This window comes from Lepidochelys olivacea (genome assembly GCF_965140295.1).
Source record: "Lepidochelys olivacea isolate rLepOli2 genome assembly, chromosome: 1".
Classification (NCBI taxonomy): Eukaryota; Metazoa; Chordata; order Testudines; family Cheloniidae; genus Lepidochelys; species Lepidochelys olivacea.
In genome coordinates this window covers 351,485,905-351,510,032 of record NC_140411.1, presented here as the reverse complement: position 1 = coordinate 351,510,032, position 24,128 = coordinate 351,485,905, and the positions used below count along the sequence as shown (strand labels likewise).

General features: G+C 44.6%; 1 protein-coding gene across 2 annotated transcripts; it reads left to right on the top strand.

Moving 5' to 3' along the window:
* Positions 1 to 25: 25 nt before the first annotated feature.
* LOC311532417 (uncharacterized protein) lies at positions 26 to 22,639 on the top strand. 2 transcript variants are annotated; one of them, XM_084650864.1, is made up of 3 exons: positions 26 to 109; positions 1,178 to 1,676; positions 21,796 to 22,639. In XM_084650864.1, the coding sequence occupies exons 2-3, from the start codon at positions 1,199 to 1,201 to the stop codon at positions 21,927 to 21,929; spliced, it is 612 nt and encodes a 203-aa protein (XP_084506990.1). In that variant the 5' UTR covers positions 26 to 109; positions 1,178 to 1,198; the 3' UTR covers positions 21,930 to 22,639. The 2 variants fall into 2 exon arrangements, with proteins under 2 accessions (XP_084506990.1, XP_084506989.1); XM_084650863.1 differs by lacking the exons at positions 26 to 109; positions 1,178 to 1,676 and adding an exon at positions 17,403 to 17,477 and having other exon boundaries at positions 21,414 to 22,639.
* The last annotated feature ends 1,489 nt before the right edge of the window (positions 22,640 to 24,128 follow it).

Genomic DNA, 24,128 nt, shown 5'->3' with positions numbered 1-24,128 from the left:
ACAAACAGCATCTCAGATCCTCCAGGCAGTCCTAGGAACGGTATAAAAGCACTCACGATTCAGATTTCTTCTACACACTTCTCCAGACTTCATCTCCTCAGTGAACTGGGTAAGTCCAATTCCACTCAATCTCTTTCTAACCACAGAGGTATCACAATAGGGCCTCTCTCCATTGAAGATGGAATCTTGCATCTGCTCACTGTGATTTTTGTCATGGATCAGGGGGTTCTTCCATAACTATCTTGAGTCGTGATTCAGTTGCAGGCGCTTGTAGATTGATGATCTGCAGCTAAAGGAGAGACTTTAAGAGCAACACATGCAATTCAGAAACATATTTCCTATTAACTGGAAGAAGAATGAGGGCATTGAAATCTTTTCAGTAACTTTGGAATGTCTCTTAACATTTTTCACTTTGCTGGACTAGGAAGAAATTTTCCCGGGTTAGTCCAGAAAGGGCCAGTTCAGTGGTTTTCTACATTCCTCTATTAAGCAGCTGTGACCCCTCACTACTGAGGACAAGAGAATGGATTGAGATGACAAGAGGTGTGATCCAGGCTAGCAATTCCTATGTGCTTCTGAGCAGAAATACCCATACCTCATATGGTGTAATTTCGTGCCGCTCTATGGAAGTCAGTGGAACTGAACCCATTAAACCCCAGCTGAGGAGTTTCTCTGTAGTGAATTGTTTGGAGAAAAGAAAAGTTTCTGTTTCTTCTTGTAGCAAGTAATGGTGACTCCCAAGGTCTGGAAAGCCAAGAGCCACACTGTGATACCAGACTGAACAGGTTTGCATGCAGAGGTTAAATCCTCAAAGGAAACAATCTGATTACCATGATCCCAGCCATCTTCTCTTTCAGAAATGTCTAAAATGGACCCAGAATCCCAGGTGTCCAGCACAGAAATAGTTACACTTATTCTAGTCAGCGTTTTTCAGACAAAGTCTTTTTGAGAGGATCAAAGGGGCCTGCTGGGAGGGAAGTTTAGAGCGAGTGGACAAGAGGCATAGAAAGAGAAAATAGGAACAAATACATGACCACACACAAAGAGATTAAATCCACTTCTCCTCTCTCTCTCAGGACCCATGCTGACCTCACGACAATTCTAACCCAGCTTTGAAGCCTTTCTTCCACCGGCACTTGTACCGTCTCTTTACTCTAGTCCCTGTTTTGTGTTCCAGGTTTACCTCCGTCCCAGAAAGATGTCTTTCTCCAGCCTCTGCTATCCAGAATGCGGGGTGGCCCGACCCAGTCCAGTCACTGGCAGCTGCAATGAGCCATGCGTTAGGCAGTGCCCTGACTCCGAAGTGGTGATCAGACCCTCCCCGGTTGTCGTGACCCTCCCCGGACCAATTCTGAGCAATTTCCCTCAGCAGAGCGAAGTGGCAGCCGTAGGAGCACCTGTGGTCGGAGCTGGTTTGGGAGGCTCATTCGGTTCGGGGGGACTGTACGGCTATGGAGGCCGTTATGGAGGGTTGTATGGTTTAGGGAGATATGGTGCCTACGGGGGCCTTTACGGTTATGGGGGAGTATTGGGCCATGGGGGATACTGCGGTTACCCGGGCCTTTACGGTTACGGGGGATTATTGGGCCATGGGGGATACTGCGGTTACCCCGGCCTTTATGGTTACGGGGGATTATTGGGCCATGGGGGATACTGCGGTTACCCGGGCCTTTATGGTTACGGAGGATATGGCCGTAGGTATCTTGGTGGATATTGTGGGCCATGTTAAACCCAGCAGGAACGTTCGTGGAGGAAGGAAGAACCAGAAAATGAACAGATCCAGATTCACCCCTGATCTTTTGGGCATGGCTTTCAGAAGTGCTGTCAAACATGGCTCCACCTGAGGGAGCTGTGTGTGCTCAGCACCTTGGTCTGATAGCCCTGCTGCATTTCCAATGTTACGCTTTAGGACTCTTTCCGCTAGTGCTTTCCCAGCCATGTGCTGATTCTCGCTTTCACATGAGGACTCATTCTGAATTACACGCAAGCTATTTACACTAAGCCCGCAGAGAAGCTGTGTAGTCCTCTGCTTCTATTTTGCTTTGTCTCATTTCCCACCGACTGGGGTAAAACAAAAAACTTAAAATGGTTACAGAGGGGACTTCTTTGTCAACCTCTGCAGCTGCAACAAAGCACAAAGAATCTGTTGTCTGAAATGCAACCCATTGAGGCCTGTGATTGGTCATAGGACTTCTTGAAACTCTGGAAATACATTCTTTCTGCTCCGTACTATTTCTTCCTGTAACTGTGTACTGCCAATTGCATTTGCATTAAAAACTTTGCTGCATCATGGTATTGGTCTTCTGGTTCTCCTTGTTCCGCCCTCCTTGCTTAAAAATTCCATCAGACGAAATTCCTTCCTGTGGAGTCGGGGCCACAGGGCACTTCTCAAATTGCAATTTTCAAAGCCCTGGAGTGATAGAAGAATCTTGCTCTTAGAGTGGTTGAAAGCATTCTGCAAGCCCTAAGCACCATGTGGAGTTTCTCCTTGCATTACCTGCTTTAGCAAAGAGTCTTTTCCTGCAAAGACTTAGACAGATTTTCTTTGGTTTCAAGAAGGCCAATCACATGGTTCGTGGTAAGAGTTTGTGGGAGTCTTTGCAGAACAGCGACCCAGGTTTTCGTAAGTTTGAGTGAGGAATGTAATAAGTTCTGTGCTACTCTCAACTTCTGCCCTTGGACAGGGTGATTAAGATAAAAGGCTTGTCATTAAATTAAATTAAGGATGATCCTGAAAGCATTGCCAGGCAACTCAGTTAAAAAATGGGAAACAAAAAATTGGAATAAAGGGCCTATTTTCAGAATGGAGAGAAGTAAATAGTGGTGCCCCCCAGGGGCCTGTATTCAGATCAGCGTTGTTCAACATATTCAGAAATGATCTAGAAAAAGGGGTAAACAGTGAGGTGGCATAATTTGCAGATGACACAAAATTATTCAACTGGGTGACTTGGCAACAAAATGGCACATGACATTCAATGTTCAATGCAAAGTAATGCACATGACAAAATATAATCCCAACTATACACACAAAATGATGGGGTCTAAATTAGCTGTTACCCATCAAGAAAGAGATTTTGAAGTCCTTTGCCGTACTCTGAAAGCACTATGCTTCCAGAGTACTGCAAATTTATGAGACTCCTTCTCACTGTGCCTGTATCATCCTGAACTGCGGAATGATCATTCTCCAGCTTCAGAAGATTTACAAATTATCTCCAGTCACCAGTGGGACAGACGCAACTGAGTAATGCCGCTGTCCTTAACGTGCATCAAGACCATACCAGGGAACTAGATGTAAATAAGATTGCTGACCATTTCATCCAGAAAGCTACACTGAGACATAATGTCCTTCAACTGGGACGTTAGTGAAGACGTCGTTCTAACAATTTAATTAAAATTGTAAAGATACCAAGGACAGACACATATTCTCAAACTAGAATATGAAAGAAGTGTATAATTATGCTGAAAATAGTCTACCCCCAAAATTGGCCAGCCTCCCCCGCCCCAAAACACACACTTCTTCGAGAGAACCCACTGGCAAAAAGAAAAGTCAGTGCCTACGCTTGACACAACCTTTGCATGAATTTTGCAGTGCTGGAGATGAGATGAGAACATTTAGGGCAATGGGGTAGAAATAGTTCAGCTTCATATTGGAATTTTGAATTTCACTGCACCAATAAAACTCGGTTAAATTAATCTTCTCATGCTTTCCCTTCATGTGTTTATCAACTGGTCAGCAGCCATGTCCACTCCTGGGTCAAATAACACAACCAAAAGTTGATTTCACAAGGATGATGCTAACACACTTGACTGAAGTCCGTTCTGCCCATATAGACAAATTACGCTATGTCCCTGATGTGATAAATAAGGTCATAGAAACCGCTTTGGGACTGCCACCTGATTTGCTGAGACTACCTCGAAGCCAGTTTTCCCTGGCAGCTTCGGACTTCAGTACCTTACCTGGTTGTGCCAGACACACTAGTCTGCTACAAACACAGACCCAGGTCTGAACCACATCCCCCAAAAGCTTCAGGCTTAACTGAAAACAGCTTAAGAAGTGCTCCTAGAGTGCCCAGATAGCAAGTGTGAAAAATCGGGAGGGGGGTGGGGTGTAATAGGTGCCGAAAAAGAAAAAGCCCCAAAAATCAGGTATCAAAAATCAGGACTGTCCCTATAAAATCGGGACATCTGCTCACCCTAAGTGCTCCTGTCTCCAGCACCCAGATACCCAGTTCCCAATGAGACACAAAGCCCAAATAAACCCGTTTTACTCTATAGAAAGCTTAGACAGGGTAAACTCATAAATTGTTTGCCATCTATAACACTGATAGAGAGATATGCACAGCTGTTTGCTCCCCCAGGTATTAATTACTTGCTCTGGGTTAATTAATAAGTAAAAAGTGATTTTATGAAATATAAAAAGTACGATTTAAGTGGTTCCAAATAAGAACAGACAGAACAAAGTAAGTTACCAAGGAAAATAGAATAAAACATGCAAGTCTAAGCCTAATAAAGTAGGAAACTAAATGCAGGTAAATCTCGCCCTCAGAGGTGTTCCAATAAGCTTCTTTTACAGACTAGACTTCCTCCTACTCTGGTTCCAGCAATCACTCGCCCCCCCGTAGTTACTCTCATAGAATCATAGAATATCAGGGTTGGAAGGGACCCCAGAAGGTCATCTAGTCCAACCCCCTGCTCAAAGCAGGACCAATTCCCAGTTAAATCATCCCAGCCAGGGCTTTGTCAAGCCTGACCTTAAAAACCTCTAAGGAAGGAGATTCTACCACCTCCCTAGGTAACGCATTCCAGTGTTTCACCACCCTCTTAGTGAAAAAGTTTTTCCTAATATCCAATCTAAACCTCCCCCACTGCAACTTGAGACCATTACTCCTCGTTCTGTCATCTGCTACCATTGAGAACAGTCTAGAGCCATCCTCTTTGGAACCCCCTTTCAGGTAGTTGAAAGCAGCTATCAATTCCCCCCTCATTCTTCTCTTCTGCAGGCTAAACAATCCCAGCTCCCTCAGCCTCTCCTCATAACTCATGTGTTCCAGTCCCCTAATAATTTTTGTTGCCCTTCGCTGGACTCTCTCCAATTTATCCACATCCTTCTTGAAGTGTGGGGCCCCAAACTGGACACAGTACTCCAGATGAGGCCTCACCAATGTCGAATAGAGGGGAACGATCACGTCCCTCGATCTGCTCGCTATGCCCCTACTTATACATCCCAAAATGCCATTGGCCTTCTTGGCAACAAGGGCACACTGCTGACTCATATCCAGCTTCTTGTCCACTGTCACCCCTAGGTCCTTTTCCGCAGAACTGCTGCCTAGCCATTCGGTCCCTAGTCTGTAGCTGTGCATTGGGTTCTTCCGTCCTAAGTGCAGGACCCTGCACTTATCCTTATTGAACCTCATCAGATTTCTTTTGGCCCAATCCTCCAATTTGTCTAGGTCCTTCTGTATCCTATCCCTCCCCTCCAGCGTATCTACCACTCCTCCCAGTTTAGTATCATCCGCAAATTTGCTGAGAGTGCAATCCACACCATCCTCCAGATCATTTATGAAGATGAATAGCTCCTTTGTTCCAGTTTCTTTCAGGCATCTCTTTGGGGTGGAGAGGCTATCTCTTGAGCCAGCTGAGGACAAAATGGAGGCGTTTTCCAGGGCCTTATATAGTCTTTCTCTTGGGTGGAAACCCCTGGTGTTCTCCTGTGCAGAATCACAGATACAAGATGGAGTTTTGGAATCACATGGGCAAGTCACATGTCCATGCATGACTCAGTTCTTTACAGGCTGACGCCATTCTTTACATGTTAGTTTGAACATTCCCAGGGAAACTCAGATGTGGATTGGCGTCTCTGAAGGTCCATTGTTAACGAAGTACTCCCAATTACTTAACTAACCCCTTCACGCTCTGTTGACTAAATCTGCCTTATGTGCTTCCTAGAGCAAACACTTCAAATACAAGCATAGAGCCAATGCTCATAACTTCAGATATAAAATTGTACATTATAGATTACGAATAGGAGGAATACATTCAGTAGAACACAATGTTTGCAAAGATATGTTACATGGCATGTCTAGCATAAAACATATTCCAGATATGTCATATTTACACTCATAAACATATTTCTATAAAGCATTATGGGGTGCAACATCACAAACGTCATCTGCAGAAGTCAGGAATCTCATGTGTGATATCAAGAGACTCATTTCCAGACCATTCATTCCATACAAGAATCACATGGTTTTTGAGGTAACTGTGACTCACTGCACTCCATATTATCGGTCTTGTATAAAATCCCCTGGATGTACCATGGCTTGATATTGCAGGAATTGCAGATCAAAAGATTACACTTCCCACTACATTGTTCGTCAACATTTTTGTGGCTCTCAGTTCCCAGAAGATGAACATTTTCCACAAATCAAATTTTTGATTTGACAACACAAAAGTAAAAATGTATCCAGACATTCCTGCCTGTTTAAGGACATCATACAATACTCAGGTGGGGAGGAGAGATTTAGCCATCTAGCCAAGGGTTTTGTGTAAGAGCAATACAGCTCTAGTCTTCAATATCAGACCTTACCCATGGACCCTCCTTGGAACGAAAGAGCATAGGCATTTCTACAGAAGATCAGGCCTCTCTCCCACAGTGGTCAGTACCAGATGCTTCACAGGGAGGTGCAAGACATCCAGCAGAACACCTTATGGCCCCTGCATCATTTGCACGTTACAATCTGGTGTAAAACCCATTGTGTAGTTGAGAATCAGGCCCACTCGGTTGATAATAGGGGAAGCCCATAACCAGGAAGAAATTAGACAAAACCGATCAAGAGTAACATAGCAAACATTAGGACTGTTTGCAGAGGTGCTGATGAAATGAGGCTCTCTCATTATTTCACACTGAGTTCAGTGAACCCAACACTTCTCAAAGTCACACCTAGGCACTCAGATATCAACCTGTATTGTACCATTCATTTCCTGGTTCTGCCTTTTCCCTTGGATATGCCTGCTGGGTTTAACATGGCTCACAGTTTCCATTAAGGTACCGATGACCCCATCACGATCCCCCCAACCCTCTTTTCCCCAACAACCATATGGGCCATGTTATAAGGCAGTGAAGGAGGTGAGGAGAAGTTATCCTTCCTTGCACAGTCTCTGTTGTCTCCCAGTCTCAGTGATTAATCAGGGGGCAAAGGTCGGGGAGGAGCCCAGGCCCACCCTCTGCTCCGGGCTCCAGCCCAGGGACCCTATTAGTATCAAATATGGAAGCTGACCTTTTAGAAACATGACATGTACAATTCCGTGGGCTACTTCCCCCACACAGCAGCCCTCACTTCCTCAAGCTCCACTTTACCCTTACCTCAGGGAGTCCTTCATTGTGCCTGATATGGTGTGTACTATTCAGCCTCTCCAACAGCGCAACTTCCTCCCACAGCTCCTGACATGCACACCCACCTGACTGACTGGGAGGCTTTTAACTAGTTTCAGCCAGCTCCTGATTGGCTTCAGGTGTCCCAATCAACCTAGCCTTCTCCCTGCCTTCTGGAAAGTTCTTAATTGGCACCAGGTGTCTTAATTGACCTGGAGCACTTCACTTATCCTGGTACCAGGGATTTGTTTAGCCTGGAGCTAATATATCTATCTCCCACTACTTTTCTGTAGCCATCTGGCCTTGCCCCGTCACACCGTATAATCTCCCATATCCACTGGGACACCAGTTACAATATAATCCTCCATCACTTTATAAGCCTCTATCAGTACATGTGCCCCCATCACCACCTCCAATGTCAGCTGCACCCGAGGAGTCCGCTCTGCTTTCCTGAGGGAAAGAGCTGAGAATGGCTCCTGGGAAGGTCATTACCAGGGACAATTGGTGGGGGAGGGGGGCAGGAGGGCCATTTGGCCTGGCCCTCAAGCTCAAAGGGGGCCTCAAATTTAAAAACTTATAAATTTTTTGCCATTTTATAAGTTTTGCAACTTGTTTTTATGTGCATCCCTGTCAGACACACTCTCTCAGCTTACAGCTGCAAATTTAAGCAAATAAGACATGTGATTTGGTAAAAGACATAATTTTTTTGTTAACTGATATAGATCTTGTCATATTAAACAGTTTAAAATGTTCATAAATATTAATAAAAATACACTGGTTCTGATGGCACAAGATTTGAACGTGTCCTCTCAGATCAGCTGATTACATAAACAAACCACTACTAGTGGCAGGTGCTGGATCAAGTGCATGTGGAAAGGTAGAGAATTGTTACATTTTAGTGTCTTTATAGTTTTACGTCTACTTGTCTAAGGAATTGTTTATGTGTGTCTGTATGCCCAGATTCAAGGCAAAAATTTGTGAGGACAATCTTGTAGAGTGAGTTTTGTGAGGACACATGTTTGAAATTTTTGGACATTATCCCTCTGTCTGTATCCGTGTCTGTGTTTACTATATATATCTCATCCCTTTGTCTTCAGCTCAGCCTGTTATATTGTACCTTGCATGCTTGAGTTTTGATTCAGTGAAAAGGATAACAACCTGTCTGACTGTTTTATTTTGTGTTCTTAATTAGTATTCCTTGGTTTTCAATCTTTTCAGCATTTGTGTACATGTTTACAGTAAAAGCTACTTATTGACAGCAGAATATTTCAAGTGTGGTTAGGCTACATATTGACCAGATAGATCATGATGAAGACGAGATTTGAAAGTGGTGCAAGCAAGAGACGGCAAAAACAATTGAGTGAAGCAGCAGCTAAGAGCTCAAAGATATAGATTTTACATAGCAAGAGCAATTTATGAGTACAGCTTTGACTGTAACTGACATTGGAATTATTGACAAGAGCAATGCTGCCCAAATGCAATCTTTTCTTCAAATTAGTTGTTTTGAAATTCCAAGTAACATTCCACGAGATGCTGAGAATCATGCTTTCCCTACTCGTCTGCTCACAAAAACTCTTCCAAATGGTGAGACCTATACAAGAGACTGGTTATGCTGGAATACGGAAAAACAATCTCTGTACTGTGCACCCTGCTTCATTCACATGTCCACATTTGAATGCATTCCGATGTCATCTTTGTGGATGAAGCTACTTACAATGATCCACCAAACTGATCTGTAATTGAACCATGCCATGCTACACTTGATGTTGAGAGGGATAACACTGAAAGTCTTATCAATGATATTCAACAGATTTGTGAACAATGCGATGTGATCCTGACTGAGTCCAAATTAGTAGCACAGAATATTGGCATTTCATCTGAATCATAGAATCATAAAATACCAGGGTTGCAAGGGACCTCAGGAGGTCATCTAGTCCAACCCCCTGCTCAAAGCAGGACTAATCCCCAATTTTTGCCCCAGATCCCTAAATGGCCCCCTCAAGGATTGAACTCAGAACCCGGGTTTAGTAGGCCAATGCTCAAACCACTGAGCTATCCCTCCCCCCCAATCTGAGTTCTCCACCAATCGCAACTTACCGACTGAATCCGATACCGAGCAACACTATAGGGTCAATGTCTTCCTTGTCATCATTCACTCTCTTCAATCAGGTCTTACATGTCGATTTCAGTCACTGCGTCTAATTTGTACCCTTTTGGCGTTTCTTTGGCAGTTCAACAGACTGAGAAATGAAGATCTACTTTTTGTAGCTGAACAATTTCAGCAACAGTAGAACACAGAAATCTCAAAAGATCTCAGTGACGAGGTCATCTTCCTCAAACAAATATATTCCACAAACTTTCAATTGGATTGCAATATTCAAGAAATACTCAAACTTGGACTCAATGGGGTGTTTCCTAATATCACAATTGCATTGTGTATTTTTATCAGTTTGCCTCCATCAGTGGCTTCTGGTGAACACGCCTTCAACATCTTGAAGCAGGTAAAGAACTATCATCATTCAACTGTGGGACAAGAGCATTTGAATGGGCTCACCATGCTTAATATCAACTGTGACATTGCACAAGAGCAAGATTTTTCCTCAACAATTAGTGCATTTGCACAGAAAAAGGCTAGAAAAGCATTTGTTAAATAAAAAAATATTCAAATTATGTCTCACCCTTTCTTTGGTGCCTTATTTTGTTTTCATGTGTCGTCCTTCATTTTTATTATGGCTAGGGGCCTCAAAAGCTGAGAGGGCCTGGGTACAGTTCTGCTGCCCTCTATTCAGACAACTAGGATAACAACCCTTTATTACTCCTGCCTCAATAACAAGGAGACTGGGGATTCAGCACTAGTCACAAGTGATCATTTGGGCAATCAATCCCACTGTGCTGAGTACCTAGGCAGGGTGGGTGTGCCCAGGAAAACGAGATCAACTCCTGAAATCCTTTTCCACAGCTCACCACTAGATGTCAGGAAATAGCTCATTCAGAATCTGTGAAAGAAAGAAAGAAAGAAAGAAAGAAAGAAAGAAAGAAAGAAAGAAAGAAAGAAAGAAAGAGGGACCTATGGAGCTCTTTTGAATCCTTGTTACTCTCTTTGTCCTAAAAATATCCTGTCTCTAAGAAGCATACATACATAAAATGTCTATCATTAATGCCTGGGATTTCCAGTCTATTAAAAAAATATCCCACCGAAAATGGCTGGAATAGCATTTATAATACTAGTTTCCTTGTTTGGCTGAAACCTCTGTGTGAGTGGGGGATGGTCCCACAATAGCCAGGAACTTTTCTAGCTCCTGCAATCCCCCAGTGGAATTGGCTACAGAAAGAACCTGAGTCCTCGCTCCCACATCCCTTATCCACAGGATGCCTGACCCCAAGGTCTCCCTTTCCACTCTCCCTTGTGGCAGGGACCTTGTAACCCCGACAACACTGGGCCCAGGATTCCTGAGGGGCTCGACCTGCAGTCTGCTCATGGTCACTTAGGACAGGGGTAGGGTGTCCCCACAACGGGGTGATCTCTTCACACGAGATGCTTCCCGGACACCCACTGATCATTACATACAGTGCAAAGCAAAACCAATTTATTAAACAGCAACTAATAAATCAATAAGAGAAAATGGGGAAGGTTAAAGGAACAAGTCACCCCACCCTGTGGGCAGAGGGACACCACAAACAGCCGTCTCTGGAGCGTAAGGGCAGTTCACAGTCTGTTCCTCACCCTGCGCCAGGCCTCCTGCCCGGGCCCTGGCTGTGCTGCAGGGATGCTGCGGGTCAGACCCTTGCTCTGCCCTCGGGCTCTAGGTGGGAGGACCCTTCTTCCCAGCGTCAGGCCCCATCGGGGTTCTGATCCCCGCCTTGGCTGGGGGCGTCTCCCTGCGCTGGGCCCTCTGCGCAGGGTCCCGCCCCGCCCCCCCAGCACTCTCCCCAGCTGCTCACCGCACCCAGCTCCGGACGGCTCCAGCCCAGGCCCCGGCTCCACTCTGCCTCAGCCTGGGTGCGGCTCTGCCTCCAGCTCGGCTCTGCTCTCTGGGCTGCTGCTCTGGCCCGTCAGGCTGCTGAGGCTCTGCTCAGCTCAGCTCTGGCTGCTGCTCTCGCCTTAGCTCGGCCTCCCGCTCAGGCAGCTCCCGCTCACACGGAGGACGGGACCCCGGGATCCTGACTCCTTCATTGGCCTGCCCGCCCTGTCAATCAGGCTGACCTGCAGCATTGGCCTTTCCCCATTCGCCTTAGAGACTCTCACTCTCAGGATCCTGTTTTCTCATTGGCCCTTCCCCTTTCTTTTGGTCCTGAGAGAGGGCCATGAAAAAAAAGCCACTAAGTTTTAGTAAGGGGCCAACAGTCCCCTGACATCTGCTGACAAACAAGTTCAGTCCAGCATCACAAGGTGGTGCTTTGGCTTGGAAACTTCAGCGAGTCACCAACACTTGCAGATGAATAAACAAAAATGGGTTTTTTTAATCAAAACAAAACATAAACCCTCACCTCCTCCCCAGGTGTAAATCTGCTCTGTTTCACTGGCCTCACTTCAGCTACACTAAGTCAGACCAGACGGGGATCTGCACCTAGAATTACTCCCGCACATGAGAAGAGAGCAACTGCCAGGCTGGAAGAGACGAGTGGCCCATCTAAGGCCGTATCCTGTCTCAGTGAGTGTCACTCACCAGCTGCTTCAGGAGAGAGCAGAAGAACAATGAATTACTCCTTTTTGGAGGAAACTTGGGGAGTTTCTTCATAAATCCTTGTCAAGACTGATTCCCCACTCTGGCACTTCGAGTGCAGAAGATGGGGGCCCTCAAGCATTTTAAAAAATAATACTGGCCACTCCAGGCTTGTATTCAAATTCCAAGGTTACAGTTTAGAGAAAACAAAGGAAATCAGCTGTTGCCACCAGCTAATTAAGCAACATGTGCACAAACCTTTTGAAGACACAAAACTGCAATACTGGTCTTAAAAGAGGTGAACTTTATTTTAAAAAAAAACTCTAAAACCTCTGGCTACTGCTAGATTTAAAAAGGGAAAATACTAAAATTAAGAAGCAAGAATAGCTTTCTTGAGGTCCCACTTAAAGGTTACAAGCAAAACAAAAGCACCTGGGGTTACCACAGAGGAGTCCACAAGACATAAAGAAATAAAAGAGATAAACCTCTTCGCGTCTCCCGAGACATTTCCTGATCTACTTCCATACCTGGGGTTCCAAATGAGTAGTTTCTAGGTATGATCTGATGATTTTTCATACCTTGCCCAAGCTCTTACAGCATAGTTCCAGCCCTGGCTCTGCTCTCCGGGAGAACAACACAGACAAACAAAGGGGAAGTTTTTTTCCAAATTTTAAAAAGTTCTAGCCTTCCCATTGGCTCTTTTGGTCACGTGCCCACTCCCTTCCTTCTACCGATAGACTTTCTAACCATTTACAGGTAAAGCAAATAGAGAACAGCTACTAAGAGGGATTTTATAGCTAACTGGCTGGCTGGGTGTCCATAAAAGGGAGCTCCTCCCCTGCCATTCATTTATCACAACCCTAAAATAAAATTGGGCGTGAGATTATTCAGAGCTCCCTAAGGAATTTGAATGTCCAAATGCTAACTAAAATCAACAGGATCTAGTGTCTAAAATGCTTGTCTCGCTCTGAAAATCCAGACCTTGAATTCTAAACCATGAAGAAATCAACACCTGCAACTCGATAATAGAAAACAATTGAAAAACCCCCAAACTCTTCCCACTGTTTGGAATCACAGAGTGTCTGTGCAAGATTCAGTCCTAAATTAAAAGGATCACTGGCACCTCATCTGAACAGTTATGGAGAGAGCGACTTGAATAGGATTCTCTAGTTCTCAGAGGAGAATAAGTTAAAGTGGTTAGAAGACCCTTGACTCATGAGTAATTTTAGACAGTTTTTTATGCCGCCAGAGGACTTGAGAGGCCCTTTGTTTCTGAAGGCCTAATTAGTTAAAAAGAAAACTTAACATAACTCCTTCAACTGACGTAATTTTTTCCCTCTGTGTTTTTGAGGATTATTTTCTTCCTAACTCCACATGGAGTGAGGGGCATATTATACCCTGCAGCTCCCTTTCTTCTGAAAACTTTATGGGCCAGCTACGTTGCTGGGATCATTCTACTGACTTCACTGATGCTGCCGTGGGCTATTCAGAAGCCCTGAATGGAAACTGTCCAAAGCAATTCAGGAGCAGTGGTGAGCAGGGGGTGAGTAATCACTGTGACTGGTTTTATTGCTGACTCTGCCACTCGCTCTCTGGGTAACCTTCACCTCAGTGTGCTTGTTCAGCTCCACATCAACCAGATCTCATAGTGATATTGTGCTTGATGATCAGAGGCTTCCTCAAATCAAAGGACTTCAAAGCACTGCAGGCTCATTAGAGTTGTGTGTGTGCACAGGGCTGTATTATTTTAATAGTCGAAGTTTTTTGTGGGATTCGAGGACCCCAAGTTATGGATTAGGATTCAAGGGTTCTCACAACAATTTTTTTGGTGGCCTTTCACAAACCCTGCCTCCCAGAACCCTTCACCGAAAGCCTGCCCTGGGGACGGTGGGTTGGGAACTCGCTGGCTGCCCGCAGAGTCCCAGGCTCCCCATGTCCCATCCAGACAGATGTGACCATATCCCGCAGCCAGCTCCACCTACAAGAGCTGCTTCATGTGCCGCGCACACTGGTCCCACATGTCTCCAGAGCCACTGCCTGCAACTCCAAGGAGGTTGAAAGGTACAAGACGCCAACCACTGCTGGCAATGCCACTGCAAACACCAATGCCGCACATCTCGCTAACTTTGGTAACAGGTACTCAGCAGCAACAGGTGGGAGCTGCCAGGAGGGGTTGCTGCTTTGCACCCCCACAATCCCCGCTCATGCTTTTGGGGCTGACATAGCTGCAAAAAAATCCACTGAATTAAATGAACTTTACAAATCCCTGTTAAGATTTCTGATGGCATGCCAATAGTCAGTGGATGATTCCAAGCTTCTGAATTTGGGCTCTTTCATTTTCTTTCAATAAAGCTTTGCATTTCCCTCTCTTTAGTAAACATTCCTTTGCAAAGCTCAAGAGGCAGAAACTGAGCTACTGGACATCAGTACAGCTCCATAGACTTCAATGACGTTCTGTGCCTTACAACTGAGGAAAGGCGTTTAATGTTGCTCGGGTTAGAAGAAATCCTGGTGGGAGCGTATTTTCCACTTTAAAAATCATCCTAATTCCATCTGAAAAGCTTTGTGTGGGAGACGGGTCTTGCAGAATGCCCTAGGTAGGTCAGAATTGTAATTAATCCCGTCTCATCCCACAGCAATGTGACCTTTGCAGAAGTTCTGCTTAACTCTGTCAATCTTGTACTTCTTCCTTTTCCTTATTAGCTGAAGTCTCTCACAAGACCGAGTTCTCTTGGTTTCCCTATAAGTTGGATCTGAGCACCAGGGGGTAGAGGTGCCAAGAATGCACACAGCGATACACCCCGTACAAGGTTTCTCTATCCCGGGCTAGATAAAGTGCATTCCTTCAATTGGAAGTTGATGGAACTGTTCCCTTTTACACAGGTTCAGTATCTACCTGAAACTTTAAAATATATATAAAAGGGAAATGCAAAGATACATTGAACAAAAGTCAAAAAGCCCCATTTCAAAGGTTAGGAATCACAAACTGACCACTGGAGTGACATCTGACACCTTTCAGAGTAACAGCCATGTTAGTCTGTATTTGCAAAAAGAAAAGGAGTACTTGTGGCACCTTAGAGACTAACCAATTTATTTGAGCATAAGCTTTCATGAGCTACAGCTCACTTCATCGATGAAGTGAGCTGTAGCTCACGAAAGCTTATGCTCAAATAAATTGGTTAGTCTCTAAGGTGCCACAAGTACTCCTTTTCATCTGACACCTTGACATACATTTTTAAAGTGAATCTAATCTTCAGTGTTGGAACATCTCATCCCAGTAAAAAATTATTATGACTTTAGTAATGCATCTCTTTGGCTGTATACAATTTAATGAGTGTTTGTGAAGTGCTTTGAAATCCTGAGATCACAGGAAGACTCAGACAATCCACCCTGAAAGTTACAATTATACCTATTCGCCATGGAGGTAAAGGGAGGCACATTCACGTGAAGGTCAGTCAGGGAGCGATTGGCAGAGTCAGAAAAAAATCCCAGTGGTTGGGACGACTCATGCCAAACACTAATCTGTATCTTCTGATCCCTACTGGATGCAAACACTTTGTAACCAGACATGATACTAACATTTATCTTGTAACAGAGTGTAACACGGATCAACCTAGACCTCAGCCTGTAGTAAGAGGAGTCGGAAGTATTGGGCTGTATTTCTGTAACTTTCCCCCTGTGACCTTCACCTCAACGTGCCTCTGTTTCTAGGCCTATCAAACACAGAGAATCAAGGTGTTAAGACTGGAAGTTCTTAAACATACTCAGGACTCCAGAGTTCAAAGCGCCTCACAAACTCTCGCTGGTGTTTCACACACGCAAAGGGTTGTATTCTTAGAATATTAATAAATCGTTGTTGGGATAAGACACCTCTTTGCACTGAGTCAAACAGTCACTTGAAACAAAATGGAGGCCAAGGTCTCTCATGTCATTCCCAAAATCAGGTCATGATTTAAGGCCACACAATTTGGGGCTATTTCATTTTCTTTCAAATGTAGTTTTGATTTTGGCATTTTTAAAAAACCATACGGGGTAGAACGGCCCAGTCCACTGGCTTCAACAACATGTGCGTTAGGCAGTGCCCTGACTCCGAAGTGGTGATCAGACCCTCACCGGGAGTCGTGACCCTCCCAGGACCAATTCTCCACAATTTCCCTCAGCAGAGCCAAGTGGGACCATAGGAGCCCCTGGCATCAACACCGGTTTCGGGAGCTCTATTACTTTTGGAGGGATTTTTTTATTGGAAAATTAAGGTGCTCTCTTGGGGTAAATTACCAACCAAAGCAAGATGCTTCTGCCTTCTTCCCTGGATATCGAACCCAGTTTTGGGGATATCTTTTACACTTTGAACAACAGGCTGGTCCAGGCAGGAATGTTTTCTGCAACATGCCCTTTGTCTCATCAGACATTATGTCAAATCTCATCCCACAGTCATCTCTTCCTTCACCAAGAATGCATCATTTTAATCTCTCCTGGGCTTCCCGCTGGGCTCACTCAACTGCATTGTCGAACTAGACTTCAATTCCTTGGCTGCTCATGGATGGAGAGATGGTTTGTGGTAGAGTACAGGTTCCAAGACTTAATTCAAAACCTTTCTGTAAAAGAGCACTGTTTCCTTTCACTCTGAGCCATCCCTCCCCTTGGCCCATGAGCAAATCTGCTCTAGGCAGCCCTTTGAGACAGCATTGGTGACCCAAGTGGAGGTCCAATCTTTTACTCACCATAGAGTAAGATTCACCCTGGGCAGAAGACTATCACAAAGGCCCATGTGCCACTGATGTCCCTGCTAAGACCGAGTTTGAAAGTTTAAAATGGGACTAACATTGTTCATCGGCTTCGTACTATCCCCCTGCCAAAGAGTGAAATTCAGACTTCAAGTCCTGACAGGAAACATACTGGAGGCAATGGAATGATTCAAAGAGGATTGGATTTGACCTGCTGGGAATGGAGGTGGTCAGAATGGAGAAAAATGGATCCCTGCTTCCTAGAACGTTTCAAATGAACTGCCCCATGCCCCCAATCACGACCAGCATGAATTGAAAGGACCAAACTAGATTCCTTTCTTGACACCCACTTGTGCTACTGATCTGCTCAGAATCAACTTGACATTCATTCTCATTGCAGCACCAATAAAGTCATTGGAATGACACGAGAAATGTAGTTGGCCGAAACAATTTTAAGATGAAAGACAACTGAAGAGTGCAATGTGCATGTCACGCCCTCTGAGGTTGAGATTAGTCCACTAATCACCAACGCTGAGGAAAACAGCTGCATCCAAAGAAGAACTTACGAAGGCAATCAAGTTTGTTTAGTAACTAATTAGGACCTCCTCACAAACAGCATCACAGATCCTCCAGGCAGTCCTCGGAACTGTATAAAAGTGTTCACGACTCAGACCTCTTCTAAACACTTCTTTGGATTTCATCTCCTCGGTGAACTGGGTAAGTCCAATTCAACTCAATCTCTTTCTAACCCTGGAGATATCAGTCTAGAGCCTCCTTTTAGTTTAGGTCGAATCTTGCATGTACTCACTGTGATTTTTGTCAAGGATCAGGGTGTTCTTCCCTCTTGTGCAATTATTTAGTTGCAAGTCCTGGTGGATTCAGGATCTGAAGCTAAAGGAGAGACTTTAAGAGCAAGATATGCAGTTGGGAAACATATTTCCTATTAACTGGACAAGAATTAGGGCATTTAAATCTTTTCAGTAACTTATGAAAGTCAGTTAGCCATTTTTCACTTAGCTGGATTAGGAAGAAATTTTCTCAGATTAGTCCAGAAAGGGCCAATTCAGTGGTTTGCTACTTTCCTCTGAAGCAGCTGTTATTCCTTACTATTAGAGACACGAGAATCGATGAAGCTGACAAGTGGTGTGACCCATTCTAGCAATTCCTATGTTCTCCTGAGCAGAAATACCCATTGAAGGTGCTTCTCCTCAGATGGTGTAATAGCATGGGGCTCCATGAAAGTCAGTGGACCTGAGCTGACTTTACTCCAGTTCAGGAGTTTGTTGTTAGTGATTTGTTCGGAGAAAAGCAAAGTTTCTGTTTATTCATCAGCAAGTTTTGGTGACTCCCAGGGTTTGGAAAACGAAACAGTCACACTGTAATACCGAGCTCAACTGGTTTGCATGCAGAGGTTAAATCCTCAAATGAAAAGAAGTGATTACCATGATCCCAGCCATGTTATCTTTGATAAATGTCTAAAATGGACCCAAAATCCCAGGTGTCCAGTATAGAAATAGTTGCATTTATTCTAGCCAGTGTTTTACAGAGAAAATCATTGAGAGGGTCTCAAAGGGGCCAGTTGGGAGGGAAGTTTAGTGCGATTGGTCAAGAGGCATAGAAAGAGAAAATAGGAACAAATACATGACCACACATTCATAGATTCATAGATATTTAGGCCAGAAGGGACCATTATGATCATCTAGTCTGACCTCCTGCACAATGCAGGCCACAGAATTTCACCCACCACTCCTAAAAAAGACCTCACACCTATATCTGTGCTATTGAAGTCCTCAAATTGTAGTTTGAAGACCTCAAGGAGCAGAGAATCCTCCAGCAAGTGACCCGTGCCCCATGCTACAGAGGAAGGCGAAAAACCTCCAGGGCCTTCCAATCTGCCCTGGAGGAAAATTCCTTCCCGACCCCAAATATGGCGATCAGCTAAACCCTGAGCATATGGGCAAGATTCATCAGCCAGATACTACAGAAAATTCTTTCCCGGGTAACTTGGATCTTACCCCATCTAAAAACCCATCACAGGCCATTGGGCCTATTTACCATGAATATTTAATTACCAAAACCATGTTGTCCCATCATACCATCTCCTCCATAAACTCATCGAGTTTAATCTTAAAGCAAGATAGATCTTTTGCCCTCACTACTTCCCTCGGAAGGCTATTCCAAAACTTCACTCCTCTGATGGTTAGAAACCTTCGTCTAATTTCTAATCTAAATTTCCTAGTGGCCAGTTTATATCCATTTGTTCTTGTGTCCACATTGGTACTGAGTTTAAATAATTCCTCTCCCTCTCTGGTATTTATCCCTCTGATATATTTATAGAGAGCAATCATATCTCCCCTCAACCTTCTTTTAGTTAGGCTAAACAAGCCAAGCTCCCTGAGTCTCCTTTCATAAGACAAGTTTTCCATTCCTCGGATCATCCTAGTAGCCCTTCTCTGTACCTGTTCCAGTTTGAATTCATCCTTCTTAAACATGGGAGACCAGAACTGCACACAGTATTCCAAGTGAGGTCTCACCAGTGCCTTATATAACGGTACTAAAACCTCCTTATCCCTACTGGAAATACCTCTCCTGATGCATCCCAAGACGACATTAGCTTTTTTCACAGCCATATCACATTGGCAGCTCATAGTCATCCTATGATCAACCAATACTCCAAGGTCCTTTTTCTCCTCCGTTACTTCTAGTTGATGCGTCCCTAGCTTATAACTAAAATTCTTGTTATTAATCCCTAAATGCATGACCTTACACTTCTCACTATTAAATTTCATCCTATTCCTATTACTACAGTTTACAAGGTCATCCAGATCCTCCTGTAGGGTATCCCTGTCCTTCTCTAAATTAGCAATACCTCCCAGCTTTGTATCATCTGCAAACTTTATTAGCACACTCCCACTTTTTGTGCCCAGGTCAGTAATAAAAAGATTAAATAAGATTGGTCCCAAAACTGATCCTTGAGGAACTCCACTGGTAACCTCCCTCCAACTTGACAGTTCACCTTTCAGTAGGACCCGTTGTAGTCTCCCCTTTAACCAATTCCCTATCCACCTTTCAATTTTCCTATTGATGCCCATCTTATCCAATTTAACTAATAATTCCCCATGTGGCACAGTATCAAACGCCTTACTAAAATCTAAGTAAATTAGATCCACTGCGTTTCCTGTATCTAAAAAATCTGTTACTCTCTCAAAGAAGGAGATCAGGTTGGTTTGGCACGATCTACCTTTTGTAAAACCATGTTGTATTTTGTCCCATTTACCATTGACTTCAAAGTCCTTAACTACCTTCTCCTTCAAAATTTTTTCCAAGACCTTGCATACTACAGATGTCAAACTAACAGGCCTATAATTACTTGGATCACTTTTTTTCCCTTTCTTAAAAATAGGAACTATGTTAGCAATTCTCCAATCATACGGTACAACCCCTGAGTTTACAGATTCATTAAAAATTCTTGCTAATGGGCTTGCAATTTCTTGTGCCAATTCTTTTAATATTCTTGGATGAAGATTATCTGGGCCCCCCGATTTAGTCCCATTAAGCTGTTTGAGTTTCGCTTCTACCTCAGATATGGTGATGTCTACCTCCATATCCTCATTCCCATTTATCATGCTACCATTATCCCTAAGATCCTCTTTAGTCTTATTAAAGACTGAGGCAAAGTATTTGTTTAGATATTGGGCCATGCCTAGATTATCCTTGACCTCCACTCCATCCTCAGTTTTTAGCGGTCCCACTTCTTCTTTCTTTGTTTTCTTCCTATTTATATGACTATAGAACCTTTTACTATTGGTTTTAATTCCCTTTGCAAGGTCCAACTCTACTTGACTTTTAGCCTGTCTCACTTTATCCCTACATATTCTGACCTCAATAAGGTAGCTTTCCTTACTGATCCCTCCCTTCTTCCACTCCCTATATGCTTTCTGCTTTTTCTTAATTACCTCTCTAAGATGCTTGCTCATCCAGCTTGGTCTACAACTCCTGCCTATGAATTTTTTCCCCTTTCTTGGGATGCAGGCTTCCGATAGCTTCTGCAGCTTTAATTTAAAATAATCCCAGGCCTCCTCTACCTTTAAACCCATAAATTCTTCAGTCCAATCCACTTCCCTAACTAATTTCCTTAATTTTTGAAAGTCAGCCCTTTTGAAATCAAAAACCCTAGTTGCAGATTTATTTTTGTTAATCCTTCCATTCAGTTTGAACTGAATTAGCTCATGATCACTTGAGCCAAGATTATCCCCTACAACCATTTCCTCTATAAGGTCCTCATTACTCACCAAGACCAAATCTAAAATGGCATCCCCTCTAGTCGGTTCAGCAACTACTTGCTGAAGGAATCCATCAGCTATTGCATCTAGGAAAATCTGAGCCCGATTATTATTACTAGCACTCGTCCTCCAGTCTATATCTGGGAAGTTAAAGTCTCCCATGATCACACAGTTTCCATTAGTATTTACTTTATTAAAAACATTAAAAAAAAAAAGAGAGATAAAGATACATATAAAGAGATTAAATCCACTTCTCCTCTCTCTCTCAGGACCCATGCTGACCTCACGACAATTCTAACCGAGCTTTGAAGTCTTTCTTCCACCGGCACTTGTACCTTCTCTTTACTCTAACCCTGGTTGTGTGTTTCAGGTTTACCTCCATCCCAGAAAGATGACTTTCTCCAGCCTCTGCTATCCAGAATGTGGGGTGGCCCAACCCAGTCCAGTCACTGGCAGCTGCAACGAGCCCTGCGTTAGGCAGTGCCCTGACTCCGAAGTGGTGATCAGACCCTCCCCAGTTGTCGTGACCCTCCCAGGACCAATTCTGAGCAATTTCCCTCAGCAGAGCGAAGTGGCAGCCGTAGGCGCACCTGTTGTCGGAGCTGGTTTGGGAGGCTCATTCGGTTTGGGGGGATTGTATGGCTACGAAGGCCGTTATGGAGGGTTGTATGGTTTAGGGAGATATGGTGCCTATGGGGGCCTTTACGGTTACGGGGGATTATTGGGCCATGGGGGATACTGCGGTTACCCAGGCCTTTACGGTTACGGGGGATTATTGGGCCATGGGGGATACTGCGGTTACCCGGGCCTTTATGGTTATGGGGGATTATGGGGATACGGGGGATATGGCCGTAGGTATCTTGGTGGATATTGTGGGCCATGTTAAACCCAGCAGGAACCTCCACAGAAGAAGGAAGAACCGGGAAATGAACAGCAAGATACAGATTCACCCCTGACCTTTTGGGCATGGCTTTCCAAAGTACTGAGCAAACATGGCTCCAGTTGAGCTCAGTGGGAGCTGTGTGTGCTCAGCACCTTGGTCTGATAGCCCTGCTGCATTTCTAATGTTATGCTTTAGGACTCTTTCTGCCAAGGCTTTCCCGGCCATGTGCTGATTCTCTTATTCACATGAGGACTCATTCTGAATTACACGCAGGCTGTTTACACTGACCCCGCAGTGTGAAGGAAATAGGGGCCTGAAGATAGGCATCATTTATGGTTATTATCACTTTAAGTCCACATGTTCTATCCTTCTTATCCATATGTATCTTTAATGCCTCACTTTGACCTTTGCTACGGCCCATGTATAATGGAGAAGCTGCGTAGTCCTCTGCTTCTATTTTGCTTTGGCTCATTTTTCACCCAATAGCATAAAACAAGGCACTTAAAATTGTTACAGTGGGGACTTGTTTGTCAACCTCTGCAGCTGAAAGAAAGCAAACAGAACATCTTGTCTGAAATACATCGCACTGAGGCAGGTGATCGGACGCAGCCCTTCTTGAAATGCTGGAAATACATTCTTTCTGCTCTGTAGTATTTCTCCCTGTAACTGTGTACTGCCAATTTCTTTTGCATTAAAATCTCTGCTGCATGATATTATCAGTCTTCTGGTTCTCCTTGTTTCTCCCTCCTTCCTAAAAAATCATGTTGGATGAAATTCCTCCCTTTGGGAGAGACGGCAGCACTGGGCACTTCTCCAGTTGCAATTTTCAAAGCCCTGAGGTGTCAGGAGAATCCAGCCCTGGGAGTGGTTGATAGCATTCTGCAGGCCCTGAGTACCAGGGTGGAGTTCCTCCTTGCATTACCTGTTTTAGCAAAGCGTCTTTTCTTGCAAAGACTTAGACAGATTTTCACTTTAAGAATGTAAGTTTTTCCTTTGATTTCAAGAAGACCAATCACATGGTTCGTGGTAAGAGTCTGTGTGAGTCTTTGCAGACAGTGACCCAGGTTTTTGTAAGGAAGGGAAAAGTGGCCACCAGATCAGTTAGTTAACGCAATGTTAACGGTAGATCAGGGGCGACGGATTCTTCCTAAGAGTGTGTGTGTGGCCCTGCTCCTTCCGGGGGCGCATTCCAATCCCTCTTCTGTCCCCGAGGTACTGTCTCCCTGGCCAAACCGAAGCTGGAGCCAGGCTGGGGAGCCTGGGTTCTTCTGTCTGCCAGGGCTGAGGGGCCTCAGAGCAGCCCCTGGTCCGTGTCCACAGCTCCTGGGTCCCACACACATGGCAGCTGGAGGGTCTGCGCATAGACACATATTCAATAATTAGAATATGAAAGAAGTGAATAAATATGCTGAATTCTTCTGGGAACGACTTTTTTGTGTGTGGGTACGTCTGTCCCGGGGTCTGTCAGCAGCGAGGAGGAATCTTGTGCTGAAGCCCAAGTGGGAAGGACCAAAGCTACAGAAACTGCTGAGGAAATAGGAGAGTGTCTCTTTAATTCCTCTCCAGCCGTGCAGGGCAGTTTGCTACCAGGGGTGGGGAGGGTAGAACCAGCTCCTGTCCCATGGCTGTTCCCTCAGGGGATGGGAATGTTTTGCCAGACAGAAGGAAGTTTGTCCAGGTTGCTGGCTGCCAGGATGTTGCAGTTAAGCAAGAAGCAGAACTCACTCTAAAATGCACAGAAAAAGGTGTCCTAGAGCAGGGGTTCTCAAACTGGGGGTCCAGACCCCTCAGGGAGTCGCTAGGTTATTACATGGTGGGGTCACGAGCTGCCAGCCTCCACCCCAAACCCCACTTTGCTTCCAGCATTTATAATAGTGTTAATATATAAAAAGTGTTTTTAATTTATAAGGGGGTGGGGGTCGCACTCAGAGGCTTGCTATTTGAAAGGGTCACCAGTAAAAAAGTTTGAGAGCCCCTGTCCTACAGGGAAGCCCAGAGAAAAGTGGTGAGTCTCGGGGACCGCTGCGGTGGGTGTGGATTGCATGCGCTCTGTAAACTGGAGGCAAACCCAGTTCAGAGAGGGAGCAGGGTGCAATGCTTCCCAGTAAAGGGTCTGTTCTGGCTCTAAGCTGTGAGCCCAGAGCTGAACAGGGGGCAGATTCCTCTCGAGGGAGCACAGGGAAGTGTACCCCTGAGGGTGGA